The sequence below is a fragment of the Notolepis coatsorum genome, assembly GCF_963971535.1.
Source record: "Notolepis coatsorum genome assembly, chromosome: 4".
NCBI lineage: Eukaryota > Metazoa > Chordata > Actinopteri > Aulopiformes > Paralepididae > Notolepis > Notolepis coatsorum.
The window spans coordinates 68,598,872-68,615,413 of record NC_140168.1 but is presented as its reverse complement, the minus strand read 5'-3'; the positions used below and the strand labels follow the sequence as shown (position 1 = coordinate 68,615,413).

General features: G+C 41.7%; 1 protein-coding gene across 1 annotated transcript in view; it reads left to right on the top strand.

The window, feature by feature from the left end:
• ints3 (integrator complex subunit 3) overlaps nucleotides 1-16,542 on the top strand; it is a 120,786-nt gene that overhangs the window by 24,664 nt on the left and 79,580 nt on the right. The window contains exon 10 of the mRNA XM_084312721.1: nucleotides 662-853. Within this exon, the coding sequence (XP_084168847.1) occupies nucleotides 662-853 (192 nt within the window). The remainder of the gene's footprint in view (nucleotides 1-661; nucleotides 854-16,542) is intronic.

Genomic DNA, 16,542 nt, shown 5'->3' with positions numbered 1-16,542 from the left:
AAAATGCCAAATTTCTGTGCAGTGGTAGAGCTCTGGAAAAGCATGATATTACTGTTCCACTGTGACTTGTTTACAAGATCCAGTATTACATTTGTGTTGATATATTTATATATATCGGCACATTCCAACCCTCTTCCAACATGGAGGACAAATGGGCATTCTAAACATTTGGGTGAAAGGCCTCTTAAATGTACATACATGCGATTATACAATATTGCAGAGTTGACACATTAACACATAGAAAGATGTTCTTATATCTCTAATGGAGGAAATTGATATTATGACCTGGCTGTGACCTCAAACTAATTGTAATTATAAATGTCTACTATTCACCTTATTTTGTTCTGTTCTCTTTCATCATTATAGTTCCGTTTTCTGTTGCTGAACTAACTAGTGTGGATATTCCCAAACCCATTACATTCCAGTGTATATAAACACCAGACATAAACACACCTTTTACAGCCACAAAAACCATTAAGAACTCATGTTAACCTGTTGTCTAGTGTTAGTTCTTGTATCAAGAGCTCAGTCAGTCAACTAGAGAATTAAAACATGTCTCCATTCCTATTTTTCATTTTATAAATTTCTTTGGTGGTGGGACTACCCACCTCATTACATATGGATTGCGGATTGTGTCTTTAAAGGTCTGTCTCTGCTGCAGGTGCGTTTTGGCCAACAGAAGAGGTACCAGGACTGGTTCCAGAGACAGTATCTATCCACAGCAGAGAGCCAATCTCTACGCTGTGACCTGATTCGCTACATCTGCGGTGTGGTCCATCCCTCCAATGAGGTGCTGAGCTCAGACATCCTGCCGCGCTGGGCCATCATTGGCTGGCTGCTGACCACCTGCACGGTAAGGGGGGGCGGGGACTAATGAGAACATATTACACACACACACACACACACACACACACACACACACACACACACACACACACACACACACACAGCTTCATCTAAGTCTCAGAGTGTGTCTGGGGTGAGATCTAGCAACTAATAAATGAATGCTCATCAGGAAAAGAGAAGGAGAGAGCTAGTAGACAGGTCAGTTTCCATGAGAAGGCAGGTACATACTGGGATTAACTGGGAGGCAGACGTTGTAACTCATTAAAAGTACTTATAAAGGGCTGTCATATATTATAAAAGTTCTTCCTTGAGCCCCTCGCAGTGTATTTAATTTTCTCTGAAGTTTGAGAAAAAACATGACATTGTTAACACGCCATGCATTGTACCCATCCTTGGGCCCAGTCTGCCAGTGCTGTGTAACCCTATGGAGATGTTTACCTTCTTTGCAGGGCTATAACTTTTTAAATATTATAGCTATATCGACATTACTATGGCCCATTCAACATCGGGTATCTATCATTCCGGATGTGGGAACGTTATATATTTTCATTCACACATTGTCGTGTTAATACAGTCGTGAATAAAAGTGTTTTTTTTTCTTTTGTATTTAATTTTTTTATTATTTTTTAAACATAACATAAAATTAGACACACAAGCATTAACAGTAAACATCCAATGTAAATCACAGGACTATACATTCCATTTGAATCAATATAAATGTAGTTTACGAGATATATACCTAATACTTGCTATCTAATACAATACATACATATGCTCTTGCTCGCTCTCCCCCCCCCGGAACCCCACTTGGATAATAAAAGTATGTTTTTAAGGTTTTCTGCAGTAATTCCTAAAATGCGATTTATTGTATTTTCTTGTATTTTTCTTTTTTTTTATGGCCATCTTGGTCTATGTCATTTGTTAAGTAATTGGTAAAGTATATTATTATATACTTATTGTTATGTGTCTTGTAAGCCCATATGGGCTGGGCATACATCTGTATGTAAGACACGAAAATAAAAAATATCAAATCAAATCAAATCATATAGGCCGATCGATTGGCGTTTCTTTCCTATACACGCTATATAAAAAAATTCAAATGTATATGATCGGTATACATTATGCTTCATCATGCGTGAAGGAAAGGGGGGGGGGGGGCGTTTATAATTCCTTGATCGTCAGTAGCCTCTTTTTTTTTTTTTTTTAACTATGGGTTGATCAGATGGATTGCAGTGAAATAAATAAACAATCGGGCTGAAAATAACGAAAACATTTAATATTGATCCCAAAAACGAGTTAACTCGTTTCTGGCGCACAACGCATGGCGGGCAATAACGAGTATACTCGTTTTTGGCGCACAAAGTGTTAAGCCATTGCGGTGTAGAAGGACTCTTGGCGGATTTCCAATGTAAAAGTATAATGTGTCTAGCTAAAAGGGATGTGAATGCGAATTTGTTTTTGTTTAGAGTTAAGAGCGAATGTTTCAATAGGGGTTCCAAAGATTGCTATCAATGGACATGGTTGCAGGTATTAATCCATCCCAGTAGATATGGAGTTCTGGACATGTAAAGAACATATGACTCAAATCACATATTGAGTATTTTGACATCTACTAGTACTACATTTATCCTCCACCTTCACCGGATATATCTCAGAAAGCCTGGATTTGGAAAAGTGAGTTCTATGCAGTACTTTGAGTTGTATGAGGCTAAGACGAGCGCAGGACGTGGTGGTGTGTATTCTGTCTATGGCCTCGTCCCATCACTCATTGTTAAACTCCATCCCCAGCTCCTGTTCCCATTTGGTTTTAGCTTGAAATGGATGCTTTTTGGTGTGGATTAAAAATGAGCAGGTCAGCCCATGACTGTTTGGGGGGGGGGGGGGGGGGGGGAGTAAAGGGAGAGAGGGGAAATGGTAGAGATGTACAGTGTCTCAGTTGAAAATATCTAAAAAGGTGAGATGGAGTGAGTTCAAAAGAAGATGACTAATGAGAAAAGCTACAAAACACACCGTCCTCATACAGAGCTTGAAATATCTTGATACCTTTACTGTGCCACTGAGAAAAAGTTGAACAGCTTAACCCCTTAAGCCTGACGGGCCCGGTATGGAGCCGGAATTAATATCACGTCATAAATAGATCAATACAGTCCGTATTAATTCATGTTGCATTTTTTCTTTTCAAATGTAGCCAAGAGTAAAGACCCTAACCCTATCAAAACAGCAGTCAACGTGTATATTTTCAGCACTACGTTTGTCTAACAATGATTTTAAGTGTTATTAGCGAAATATGAGTTCATAAATACCTCAGCGCATCCCGGCAGAAACTCGATGAATTAGACGTGAGGAAATAATGCGTAATGAAACCGTTGTAGTCCTAAGACAGAGGAGACCCATGGCTTTCAATGGACATTGAAATTTCATAAAACTACACTACCCAGCTCACAGCACCCTCTGTGAAAGCTGCTGAAAATATATATATTTTTTTTATCCACTTTTTTCTGCTCTTTCCATTTTTCTCCCATTCCAATTCCGTTGTGCCAATTCTCCCTTCCCCTGTCTTGAACGTTGCTCGCATATGCCCCCCACTGGCCGGTTGTAGGGAGGATAGAAGCCTTTCATCACGTGTCCCCTCCGATACACGAGGAGGCAGCCTGTCGCATCTTTTCACCTGCCAGCGCGGATTCTCATTGGCGAGGTGTAACGTGTGGGAGGCTCACACTACCCCCGCCATTTCCTGTCTTTGCTGTGCAGGCGTCCCCAACCGACCTGTAGGAGTCGCTGTCCACAACGTCCAGATTACCACCCATAGACTTCCACCCGCTAACTCTGCCAATTGAGTTAGTATGACGGCTGGCCCAAGCCGGAGGCAACGCAGACAGCCGGAGTCGAACCCGGTACCCGGTGTCTCTTGCGTTGGTGACGAGCGCAATGTCCGCTGCGCCACCCAGCCGCCTCCTGAAAATATTCTTTGTGAAGAATTCTGATGTTATTTTCGTGATTATATCTCACGGGTCGAACAAACCTGAACGTTATTGCCATAAAATAGAACGTCGTTCCCACTCTCCAGGACATTTACAACAAGCGTTGCAGGGCCAAGGCCAAGAGAATAATCAAAGACTCTAGTCACCCAAACAACTGCCTCTTTGAACTGCTGCAGTCGGGCAAGCGCTACCGGAGTCTCATGGCTAGTACAGAGAGACTCAGAAGGAGCTTCTATCCCCAGGGCCCAGGAGTTCAAAACTTGTAATCCCTATTGATTGATTGATTGATTCAAAATTGTAATTAACAGATTGCAGAATGGGTACAGTACAGATCAATACACACAATTGTTAAGGGGATGCAGACCAGAGAAAGACTTTCGTCTTGTTTACATCAGGGTCCCCCATTTTCAATTCATAATGAGTTAAAATTAATGAATCCAAATCTGATCCGATCAGATGGGGATTAAAAGTTTTGAACTCCTGGGCCCAGGCCATCAGGATGCTCAATGACAATGACACTATGTAACAACCCATCATCTACACAAGATGGCGCCATCTACACTCACTGCACACACATCCACATGTACACACTCACTTTAAACAAACACTCACCTACCACTCACTTTACTCACTTTAGACACTTTAACACACTTTATATGTATCTATTATTAAAAAGATTTGCACTACATCCATACCTCATTTGCACCCTACCCTGAGTTTTGTACCCCATCTCATTTCTGCATTGTACCTCACTGTTACTCATTTTACTCTGTGTTGTATATTGTATATATGTATATTGACTTTACTTACTTTTACTTACTTCTTAATTACTTTATTTAAAAATGTTTTACTTACTTTCTTTTTTTACTGTATGTAGCACACTCAGGGGCTCTTTCAGAAATAAGCATTTCATATAAAGTATTCTGTATTTTGTTGTGACATATAATAAACAAACTTGAAACAAACTTGTTTGTTTCTTTACCTTTCTGTGAACGTCTAGAAAAAAGCGGCGTTTTAATCTGATAAAAAAATGGCTGAGCTATTTACATTATAAAAAAGTAACTGTACTTACAGTAGATTTCATTCACTTTGTGAATGTCTTTGCTGCCCTGTAACAGGCGCCTGGTGGTAATAAATCCAGATTGAACCCTGCCATTGGAAAGACGAGATTTGGCCCGGTCCATATATGTATGACTTATACCATAGACTGTCATAATAAGGTAATTTATAGGCCTGATATTATATATTCATATTTCAAATTGCATGTGTCCGGATGGCAAAATTCACTACTGTATCTACAAACCCCCCTGTACATGTTTCACGTCTGGTCAATGCTAGCATGGTGTTATTCACCGTCAAAGATGAAAAGAAAAAAGGAAAATTATAATAATTGATATGGGAATACATTCCCTGAGATCCATAGATGTCCCTAGATACCAAGAACATGCAAATGGACCTTGTAGAAGTGGAGCAATCTTCCATTTACTTAGGTATGTACTTTTAGTATTTTCTGAAAATGCGGGCTTAAGAGGTTAAAGTGTTCAAAACGACTGGGCTATCTGAAAACTGGAGCTAGGTTTAAAGGGCAGGGACGAATAGAGGAGGGCATAAAGGGAAGATGAAGAGCAATAGTGAGAGAGGAGTATTAGGAGACTCGAGCCAATAAATGACCTTGTGAATGTGTGCAGACCAATAATAATAGTGAAAAAAGTGCGATGCCCCCACTTAGCTTACATCTCTGAGGGAGAGATTTGGAGATTCTGGGTGTTTTGTTGCCCCATATAAAGAGGAGCTTATCACTTGGTCAAGTGTCTTAAAGAAGGTTTGGTAAAAATTAGGGATGTTCGATATTGGCTTTTTTACCGATATCCCGATATTGTCCAACTCTTAATTTCCGATACTGATATCAACCGATATATGCAGGGCCCCCCCCCCCCCCCCCCAAAAACGGAATCATTTCAGGTAATTAACATTACATATCTCTTGTCGTGCAAATAACACAACATTATGCATACTTTTGACAATAAATAAAATCAGAATTTGTTCTTACTTGCTTGCCTGGGTAAATAAAGGTTAAATAAATGTAAAAAAATGTGGAAAACCGATCATTTTCGATATCACATTTGAATGCCATTATCGGACATCCCTAGTAAATGCAAATGTTTACGCTATTTACCCTGCCATTCAATGAAAGTGGGAGACTACTCTATGAGATAAATGAGGCGGACCACCTGATACCATATTTGGAATGCTGGATAAAATCACATTGTCAATGGGAAAATGAATGGGATTTCAAACTATTGGCTCCACCAAGATCTGTTGCTGACGTAGCCCCTCCCGTCCAAACTATAGCACATTGTCTAGAATAACGTTCTCTGTTACTTAGGACTGGAGAATTTAAAATCCTATTTGTGGGGGTGGCATTCCTGTGGCATTCCCGTCGCCGTGCATGGCGGTGTGAGTGGCGTGCGGGCTGTTTGTGTTTTCCTTCGGTCATCATGACGTGCTTTATCAGGGTGTGTGTCTTGGATGGGGATGTGGTGGGGATTAAGGCTGTCCCCGAACCCTGTTTTTAGGGTTAGAACGTTCGCTAGGGTTTTTCGAACGGACAGCAGTCAAACATAATATCATATAACGCACTCACTTTTTGTTGGGTATGCCATACGCGCCAGCCACTTCACCCAGGCGTTGCACGATGTTTACTCCAGAATGTTTTATCTCCAGTTATTTTGTTTCCAAGACATATCCCAGTAATTCCCACTCGTTGGAAATAAAATGACAGGTGACTGCCATGTACGCCTCCATCGCCACCGACGTCCAAGCGTCTGTTGTGAATGCCACAGCTGTGGCATGGTCAATGTAAAAGGAGACTTTCTCCCGCACGGCCCCGTACTTCAGAGTTACCGTACTTTTCGGACTATAAGCCGCGGCTTTTTCCCCCATTTTTCGACCCTGCGGCTTATATAACGGTGCGGCTTATATGTGACTCGACGTGACCAAACCCGAAAATGTAAAAATCTAAATATTGCTTTTTTGACTGCATTGAAATGTTATTTATCTGTTCCCTTATTTGCTAAACTTAATACAACTTGTAAATGAGTTAATTCTTGTTATTTGTCCGACAGTATTGTGTCCCAATGCTAATTACATATGGTAATTAAACATTAAAACACCTGCGGCTTATAGTCCAGTGCGGCTTATATATGTACACATCATTCAATTTAGCTGCTGCGGCTTATAGTCAGGTGCGGCTTATAGTGCGAAAAGTACGGTAGGTTGTTGGAAACGGTGGATCTTTTGGGCATGGTGTAATGGGCATGGTTAGGGCTGCCGCGGTATTGATTTCTTCCTTACCGCACAAATGAGTGAAGCCATTGAAACCGCCGCGGTAACCGCAATTTTTTTTTTATGTAATGTTAAAATAATTTTTTCCTAAATAAACTTTTCGAATGCATTTATTTCTGTGGTAGTCTATTCTTTATAGCCTCTAGTCCAGTGGTTCTCAAACTTTTTACACCAAGTACCACCTGAGAACGTAGCTGGCTCTCCAAGTACTACCATATAACCGGCGTTAAAATACAGTCTATTCAGCTATGCACAGTTCACGCAGGAGGCAAATGTATTCCTAATACCATTATTTATTGTTAACTTTTGTCAGACACAGCCACAATGTACAAAGGGTTAGCACTAGAACTAGCAAACGCTTCCACACAACTCATACAATTCAAGGGGCATTGAGAACATAATAACTAACATTCTCACATAGCAAGTGAGAAAATTAAGAACAACTGTATTTCAGCAAATGTACTTAATTCTCTCTCTATCTCTCTCTCTCTCTCTCTCTCTCTCTCTCTCTCTCTCTCTCTCTCTCTCTCACACAGCAAGCAATTGTCCGTCTTTCTCTCACACTCACACTTTACCCTTTAAATGCCAGTGTTTGTGATGGGCATCACAAATTATTGTAAAAAAGAAAAGAAAACACATATTCAATAAATGTTTGAATGTTTACCCTTTAAATGCCAGTTTGTGTGATGGCATCACAAATTATTGTTAAAAAAAACACACAAAGTAAAATATTTTCAATATATCAAATGCAAAGTACATTTTTCGGGGGGAGATTATTACAGGCTAGGCATGTGTCAATGATTAGCAGCAACACAGATTTTGATGGATTTTTTGTAATGTCAGATTTAACACCAACTCTTTTCAGAAAAGTGGGAGTATTTAATTTTTTATCTGACATTACAAAAAGAAAGGAAAAAAAATCTCCTGGTTGTTCCCCACTTAACACTATGGTCGCCAAAAACGCCTTACCACGTCATTCCCCGCCATGCTCATTCTGCCAAAGACGCCGTACCACGTCTTTGATATCAATATTTCAAAAATCTGTGATCGAAATCATATTTCTCCCCCGGAGACTTGAGATCTACTGTTGATCCCCTCTCAACTCTCCAACGGTTCAAGAGCGCCATCTGGTGGCCGATCGGCGGATCGCCCAGACCGGAAACAGGAAATGGAAGCTGGTGCTCATTCCAATTCGGTCCGATCACTCGCTAATAGTCCCAGGACTCGAGCTCGACACAACGGATAGCGATCCGTTACCAATAACTCTATAAATAACATGATTTGGACGTATATACTATTATACAACCTGGAAATGGATCGCATATTTCTACATCCCATAATGGGAATATTTCTGCTCCACGCTCATCGCCCAACGCTACGAGGAAGCTACGGTAAGATTCAGCGTTATTTTTTAACGTGTTCGATATAAACTGCTCTGATGATCATATCACCCACACTAGATGAATCATCTAACGTTGGCCACGGAATTATAAACGACACCCCCCCCCCATCCGGTCAACATCAGATGATAAGTAGTAACTTCTAGAAGCACGTCCATTTGAATTTTTTTTTCTCGCGCCGATTGCTATCAAACTATACAATCATCAATATAATGCATTTAGGGCTATAAATCACGTTCTGGAGAAAGCTGCAGAAAACGATAAAACGACTTTAGACCGTATTTTAGTATGAATATGTGAATGAAAAAGTATAACGTTGCTACACCCTGAACAATAGATACTTGATGTTGAATGGGCCATAGTAATGTCAATTTAGCAATACAATTTAAAAAGTTATAGCCCTGCAAAGAAGGGTAACTTCTCCATAGACAAATAGAGCTGGCGTGGGATGGTTTATTCTGAATATAAGCCTGGCGACCAAAGTGTTAGGTTATCTAACTATCGCGCCGCCGCAACCAGAAACACTGGCCTGGCCTGCTTCTAAGTTCAGTGGCCTGAACTTAGGCTTTTTTTTGCTTTTTTGTAAATGTTTTCAAGTACCACCAGCAGTACCACCAAGTGCCACTAGTGGTACACGTACCACAGTTTGAGAACCACTGCTCTAGTCTAACGTTAAATGTCTATCTTTATTCCAGTGTTGTCATTAACCCATTCTCCGCCAATATCGCTGTACAGCGTGTTTCAAGTTCAGATTTCATATTTTCGTCATGGAATTCATATTTCACCCACGGAGCCTTGTCATATGCTGCGGGAGCCATCACAACTCTGATTGGCGAGTTGCAACCGGAAGTGGATCTCTTGTGATACCGGTGCGTCTCCCTATTCCGTCCGGCCACTAGTTTATCGTCCCTGGACTCAAGACACACACTGTGGATATGGATATTTGCCATAACTCAATAATCCACATGATTTGGGCGTATATTAGTATTATACAAACCGGAACTGGATCGCATCGATCCACATCACATAACTGGGATCTGTTTGCTCCACTCTCATCGCCCATCGCTACGAGGAAGCTTTTTCAGCGTTTTTCTTTATCATTTTCTATACAAACTGCTCTGATCTATATATCACCCATACTACATAAATCATTTAACGTCGGTCACGGAATTATAAACGACCCCCCCCTCCGCTCACCCGCGGATGATCAGTCATAACGCTTAGGACCATGTACAGTTGACATTTTTTATATAACGTTGATCGGTATCAAACGGCATTTGATAATCTAATATATGCATTTATGTCTATATCTCACGTTCTAGGAAATACTGCAGAAAACGATAAAAACATATTTATACTCTAGACCAGGGGTGTCAAACTCATTTTCACAGAGGGCCACATCAGCATTATGATTGCCCTCAAAGGGCCAAAGACCGTATAAATGTTAATGTAATGTGAAATAAATGTAGCTACTCATTTACATATTGTTAAACATGTTGTTTCTGTATTTATTACTTATTCAAGTTATACATATTGCATATGCATTTGCATAGATATTTTATTTTTAATAAATTTCTTTATTGCAGGATAAGTAATTTATACATTTACAATTGACAACAACATCATTCATTTTCCATCTTTTTTTCTTTTCTTCCCCTTTCATTTCCCCTTCCCCTCCCTCATACCCACCCCATCCCCCCCACACCGGAGTTGTTGAAAACACATCTGCAAAACATCCAAACATACAGCATAGATGCTACTGGGAAAGAAAAACAAAAAACAATAATAATATCAATCAGACCCATCTGTATTATGCACTAACATTTAGATAAAAAGAAGTAGAGAAAGAACTAAAAACACAGAAAGAAAACTCTAGCACGGCTGTGGCTGTGGAAGAAAGTCATCAATGAGATTATTTCACTCTTTCCCCCACCCCTGCCTATAGTATTGTGGTAATTCTTGGGTAGCTTGACCTTCTGCAGCTGCGTCTCCCGTTCCCCTCTCCCTCCCCAGTTACCCACCCAGCCCCCGGGGGTCTCATTCACACCCATACATACCAGGACAGGGAAAGGGGGGGGGGGGGGGGTTAGAAAATAGGAATAACATAATAATAAAAGATAAGGAAGTATAGTTTGAGGTGTAAAGCTCTATCCTTTCTAAGTCTCTTCATTGATAGTCAGGGTATCGATGTGTTGCAGAAATGGTTGCCAGGTCACATGGAATGTTTCAAGGGAGCCCTTTAGGGAGAATCTGATTAGCTCAAGCTTAACGCAATGTAGTATCTCATGTATCCATCTGTTGTGAGTAGGTGGGGAAGGGTGTATCCATTTAAAGAGAATAAGTCTCCTAGCGAGGAGGGTAGTGAATGCCACAACTTGTTTTGCAGCCCTAGATGCGATCGTAGGGGTATTCGGGATACCGAAAAAGGCAGTGAGTGGATCAGGGTCTAACGTCACGCCCAAGACCCTACTTAGTGTATCAAATATTGCAGTCCAAAACTCTGAGTTTGGGGCACGTCCAAAACATGTGCATATAATCGGCTGGAGATTGTTTACATCTATTACACGCATCCGTTCTATCCGGGTATATCTTTGCTAACCTCGCATTGGTGTAGTGAACCCTATGCAGGATCCTACACTGCAGCAAACTGTGTCTTGCACATATAGAGGAAGTGTGTACAAGGTCTAATATATGATCCCATTGTTCATCTGTAATGATAATTCCCAGATCTTCGTCCCATTTGGCTTTTAGGGAGTCTAAGCAAGTTGGGTTCATCCAAAATATTTTATCATATAAAATTGAGACGAGCCCTTTCCGCCCGGTACCGAGCGATAGGAGAGGGTCAGTCCTAGAGTCTGGAGGACGGCCAGGGAATTGTGGGAACTGGTTCTGAACAAAATGCCTGATCTGAAAAAAACGGAAAAGGTGAGAATTTGGGAGACCAAATTTTTTTGATAGTTCTGCAAACGACGAGAACACACCTCCGGAGTAGAGGTCATTAATGGTTAGCAAACCTTTGTTCGCCCAGCTTCTGAATACAGGATCAGAACAGGACGGTAAGAATAGGTGATTACGAGAGATTGGAGCTAGCCCCGACGGAGCGTGTAGGCCAAATTGTTTCCTAAACTGATTCCAGATTTTCAAAGTATCCGTCACAATTTGGTTCCGAGCCACCTGTTTAATAGGGATCGAAATGGGTAGTTGGGATGTTGCCACAGACCAGAGTGAGTACTTTGAAGAGGAGACTTCCATCCGAGCCCATTGGGATTGGTCTTCTTCCTCCCTCCTAGTCCTCCAGTAAAGGAGTTTGTTTATGCCCAATAGTAATAGCGAAGATTGGGCAAAGCCAAACCCCCTTCCGATTTGGGAAGTTGCATGATCGTCCTCTTAATACGTGCTCTTTTGTTACCCCACAGGAATGAACCTATAAGTTGATCAATTGAAGTAAAAGGCTTTATTAATAAATATTGGTATATGCTGAAAAGCGTATAGAAATCGGGGTAAGACCACCATTTTTATCAGGTTAACCCTTCCCAGAAGCGAGAGGGGGAGAGAGGACCATCTCGTCAGATCTAGCTTAAAGCGATCCAGCAGAGGACGGACATTTTTTGCGAAGAGCTCTGTCGGTGATTTGGCCAAAAAAATCCCTAGATATGTGAATCCTTCCGTGGCCCTTTTAAAGGGGAAAAGCGATTGAGGAAGCCGTTCCGCAGATGCATTAACAGGTAAATATTCACTTTTCTGGAGATTAAGTTTGTATCCAGAGAGCTGCCTATGTTCTAGAATATCCAGGATAACAGGGATGGACGATGACGGATTGGAGACATAAAGTAGGAGATCGTCGGCATACAATGAGAGTTTATGAACCAGGCCGAACCTCTCAATCCCCTCAAATCTGTCCTCACTGCGAAGCCATATGGCTAAAGGTTCTGCGGCGAGCGCGTAGAGCAAGGGAGAAAGCGGGCATCCTTGACGATTGCCGTGATAAAGCGCAAACTGGCCCGACTTGGTACCATTCACATTAACCGAGGCCACTGGGGACGAGTATAGGAGTTTTATCCATGAAATAAAACCCGGTCCCAAACCGAATTTCTCAAGTGTATGGAACAGGTACCTCCATTCCACTCTGTCAAACGCTTTCTCAGCATCCAGGGAGAGTACCATTTCTGGCGCGCCAGTCGTGGTTGTGAAAAGGATATAATTTAACAGCCTCCTGGTGTTAAAGAAGGATTGCCTATCCATGATGAAACCCGTCTGATCCGGGTCTATCAGGAACGGGACCACCTTCTGAAGACGGCATGAAAGGACCTTAGCCAATATTTTACAATCCACATTAAGGAGGGAGATTGGTCTGTAACTGCTACAAAGGAGAGGGTCTTTACCTTTTTTGAGCAGCAGGGACAGTGATGCCTCTGATAGCGTGGGCGGCATTTGGCCCTTTAGAAGGGAGTCATTATATACTCTCAGTAGAAAAGGAGCAACCAACACTGAGTAGGTTTTATAAAATTCTGTAGTATAGCCATCTGGCCCGGGTGATTTGTCACTTTGTAAAGATTTGATTGCCTCAGTCACTTCAGAGATGGTTATAGGCGTGCCTAACTCTTCAGCTTCCGCTTTATTCGCCTGAGGGTATTTGAGAGACTTGAGGGGGTTTGGGCGATCCCAGTCCTGCTGGGAAGACTCCGACGTGTAAAGTTTGGAATAGTAGTCGGAGAAAATTTCTGAAATTTCCGTAGGGTCTGTTGTAGTGACACCTAATTGGGATTTTATCCTGGGAATCAGTCTAGAGGCACTCGCCACTCGTGCTTGGTACGCAAGTAATTTCCTGGCCTTATCCCCCTGCTCGAAAAAACGTTGCTTGGTGTGCAGGAGTAGTCTCTCGATCTTACTAGTTGAGAGCAAATCATATTGTGATTGGAGCTGGAGTCGTTTCTTATATAGAGCAGGAGTTGGTTTAGATGAATACTGGATGTCCAATCGTTTAATCTCATCTGATATACCCGTTAATTTGGATTGTTCCTGCTTCCCAAAATGAGAGGTAAAGGAGATGGCCTGTCCGCGGAGAGACTCCATCCTCACTCCCCTTTTCCCCCCTCTCTCCCGTCAATTTCGAACAGCCTCCAATACTGTTACGGATAAACCTTTAAATTTGAGTTAAACGAACATTCGAACAGCCAAAGAAATAAGAAATAAAAACAAAAACAAAAAAAGGGATGCTTAAATTAAAAAATTTAAGATTGGGATAACAATGAAAGATATTTGCAACACAACTCGAGGCTCATCCATTAGAGCATGGGCATAAAAGCGCTACCAATGACTTTCCTTTCTTTGTGATTTATTGTATTTTTCTTGGGACCATGTTGGAAACAAGTCGACAGACTTTCACATGTTATCCTTGTACCCCTTGTTTTTATACTATTGTATAAATTGTATGTACTAAATAAAAATCAAATCATCATCAAATCAATAAGGAGTGTGACCCATAGAAAGTTGAGTGAACAAGTAAACCGAGGCGTTCCAGTGTGTGTAGGTCAGCCTATAATTCAGTGGACCTGGGCAAAGCCCGCCTCCAGCCTACAACAGCTCGGGGAGAGTGTCTTTAGCCCCTGCTACCAAGCCCACTAGGGATATAAAGATTGCAAAACCAAAACAGAGTTGAAACAGAGGTGCCACTCTCTTCTTTTCTTTTTCCCCCCTTTCTCCTTCTGCCTAAAAAAAATTATATACATACATTTAAAGAGTAACATAGTAATAAATATGAGGTATATGCAGTTACAGGGGTTACCCGATTCAGGGACCTCACAATGTACCTAAAATATGTATAGAGAGGTAATGTGGTTAGTTACATCCGGCAGTGTCAGAGACCTGTACCTTAAGACTATAAAAAGAAGCGTGTGCAAGTTGAGTTGGCCTAGTCAGTACCTTGAGTGCTTCCTGGCTTCAGAACATCCCACTCCACTGACACATGCCTTCTCTATTTAAACGACCACATCAAACAAGAGGTGGACGCGGGCAAATACTGCGGCATGGTCATGCTGGACCTACAAAAGGCCTTCGACACTGTCAATCACACCATTCTGATTGACAAGCTAAAAGCAATTGGTTTTGATAGTCTATCAGTGAGCTGGATGCAATCCTACCTGGAGGGGAGAGAGCAGATGGTGGAGGTAAACGGTACCCTATCCCCCCCCCTCACAGTAAACTGTGGTGTTCCACAAGGAAGCATACTAGGTCCGCTACTGTTCCTAATTTATGCAAATGACATGTCGTCAGCTTGTAACTGCAACTTGTTCCTGTTTGCGGACGACTCAGCCCTGCTGGTCTCTGACAAGAACAAGTTACAGGTTGAAAAAACCCTCAGCTCAGAACTAGGCAAAATCTGCATATGGCTCGCTGATAACAAACTATCATTACACATGGACAAAACAGAGTCCATTCTCTTCGGTTCAAATAACAAACTCAGCAAGACCGACGGCTTCTCAGTTACAGTGGGTGACAATATTGTCACAAGGAAAGAAGATATTACCTACCTCGGTTCCATCCTAGAGGCAAATCTTTCCTGTGACAAAATGGCATCCAATGTAATAAAAAAAGTCAACCAACGAACTCGATTCTTGTACCGGATCTCCTCACTGGTAAACAAGAATACCCTGAAGACTCTAGCAGGAGCACTCATTCAAGGGTACTACGACTATGCTTGCACCTCATGGTACCAAAGCACCTCAAAGGCGCTAAAAACAAAATTACAAACATCTCAAAACAAACTGGTCAGACTACTGCTTGACCTTACTCCTAGAACCCACCTCACCCCTGCCCACTTTGACAACCTAGGATGGCTTAGAGTAGACGACAGAGTACAGCAACTTGCAATGGGCCTGGTCTACAAGATACACTACACGACCAAGGTACCCATGTACATGACAAAATACTTCCCAAAGGTCAGTGAATACCACGATCACAACACCAGAGGGAGCTCCACAAATCATGTTAAACCCAGATTCAGCTCAAACAAGGGACTAAACACGTTTCGCAATTATGCCACATCAATGTGGAACGCCCTACCCAAAGCTGTAAAGGAATGTGAATCACTACCCACTTTCAAAAACACTCTCAAAAAACACCTAAGGGAGACTGCAACCCGAAACTGGCCCCTGTAAATGCCCGAACACAACCCCCTCCAATGTACAGTAAATTACCAAGTATGGTCTTGTCAATAATCCAATGTACAGTGTTGTTTGTACAGTTGTACAGTGTCCCCCACCCACCCCTCCTACCCAACCCCCCCCCCCCCCCCACCCACCCAACCACCTCCAATGTACAGCCCCCCCCCACCCCCACCTACCCAATCCAATGTACAGTTTCCACGCCTAATGTATATACTCTTTTCTTTCTGGACTCTTTTTGTATCACAAACAGTACTGTAATTGCAAATCTGGTATGTCATAAATGTATAGATGGAGCAGTACTGTCTATCTGTATGTCATGTATGTCATATATGTTACGATGAATTGAAAATGGGGGACCCTGATGTAAACAAGACGAAAGTCTTTCTCTGGTCTGCATCCCCTTAACAATTGTATGTATTGAGCTGTACTGTACTGTACCCATTCTGCAATCTGTTAATAAAGTTTTCATTCATTCATTCATTCATCCTGAAACATGCATACAAAACACCCACTACCCAACAGATACTATCCGGCTTGTTTGTAGTGAGACCCTCAAATATTAAGAGGAGCATGTGCACCCTGAGTATGCTCACCCTGCATAGAGAGTCATGTATATAAATCCATACAAAAGAAAAGACAAATTAAGTTAAGAAAAAAAAGGGAAGATTATATACATATATAAAAAAAAGGGGGGGGGGGGGGCAAAGACAAAAAAAAATACGAAATAGGGAGCAGAAGAAAACGGCATGCAATCATTCACAAGGTCATGGCTATAGCAACCTGGTTGGCATAGGGTTCCTTTTG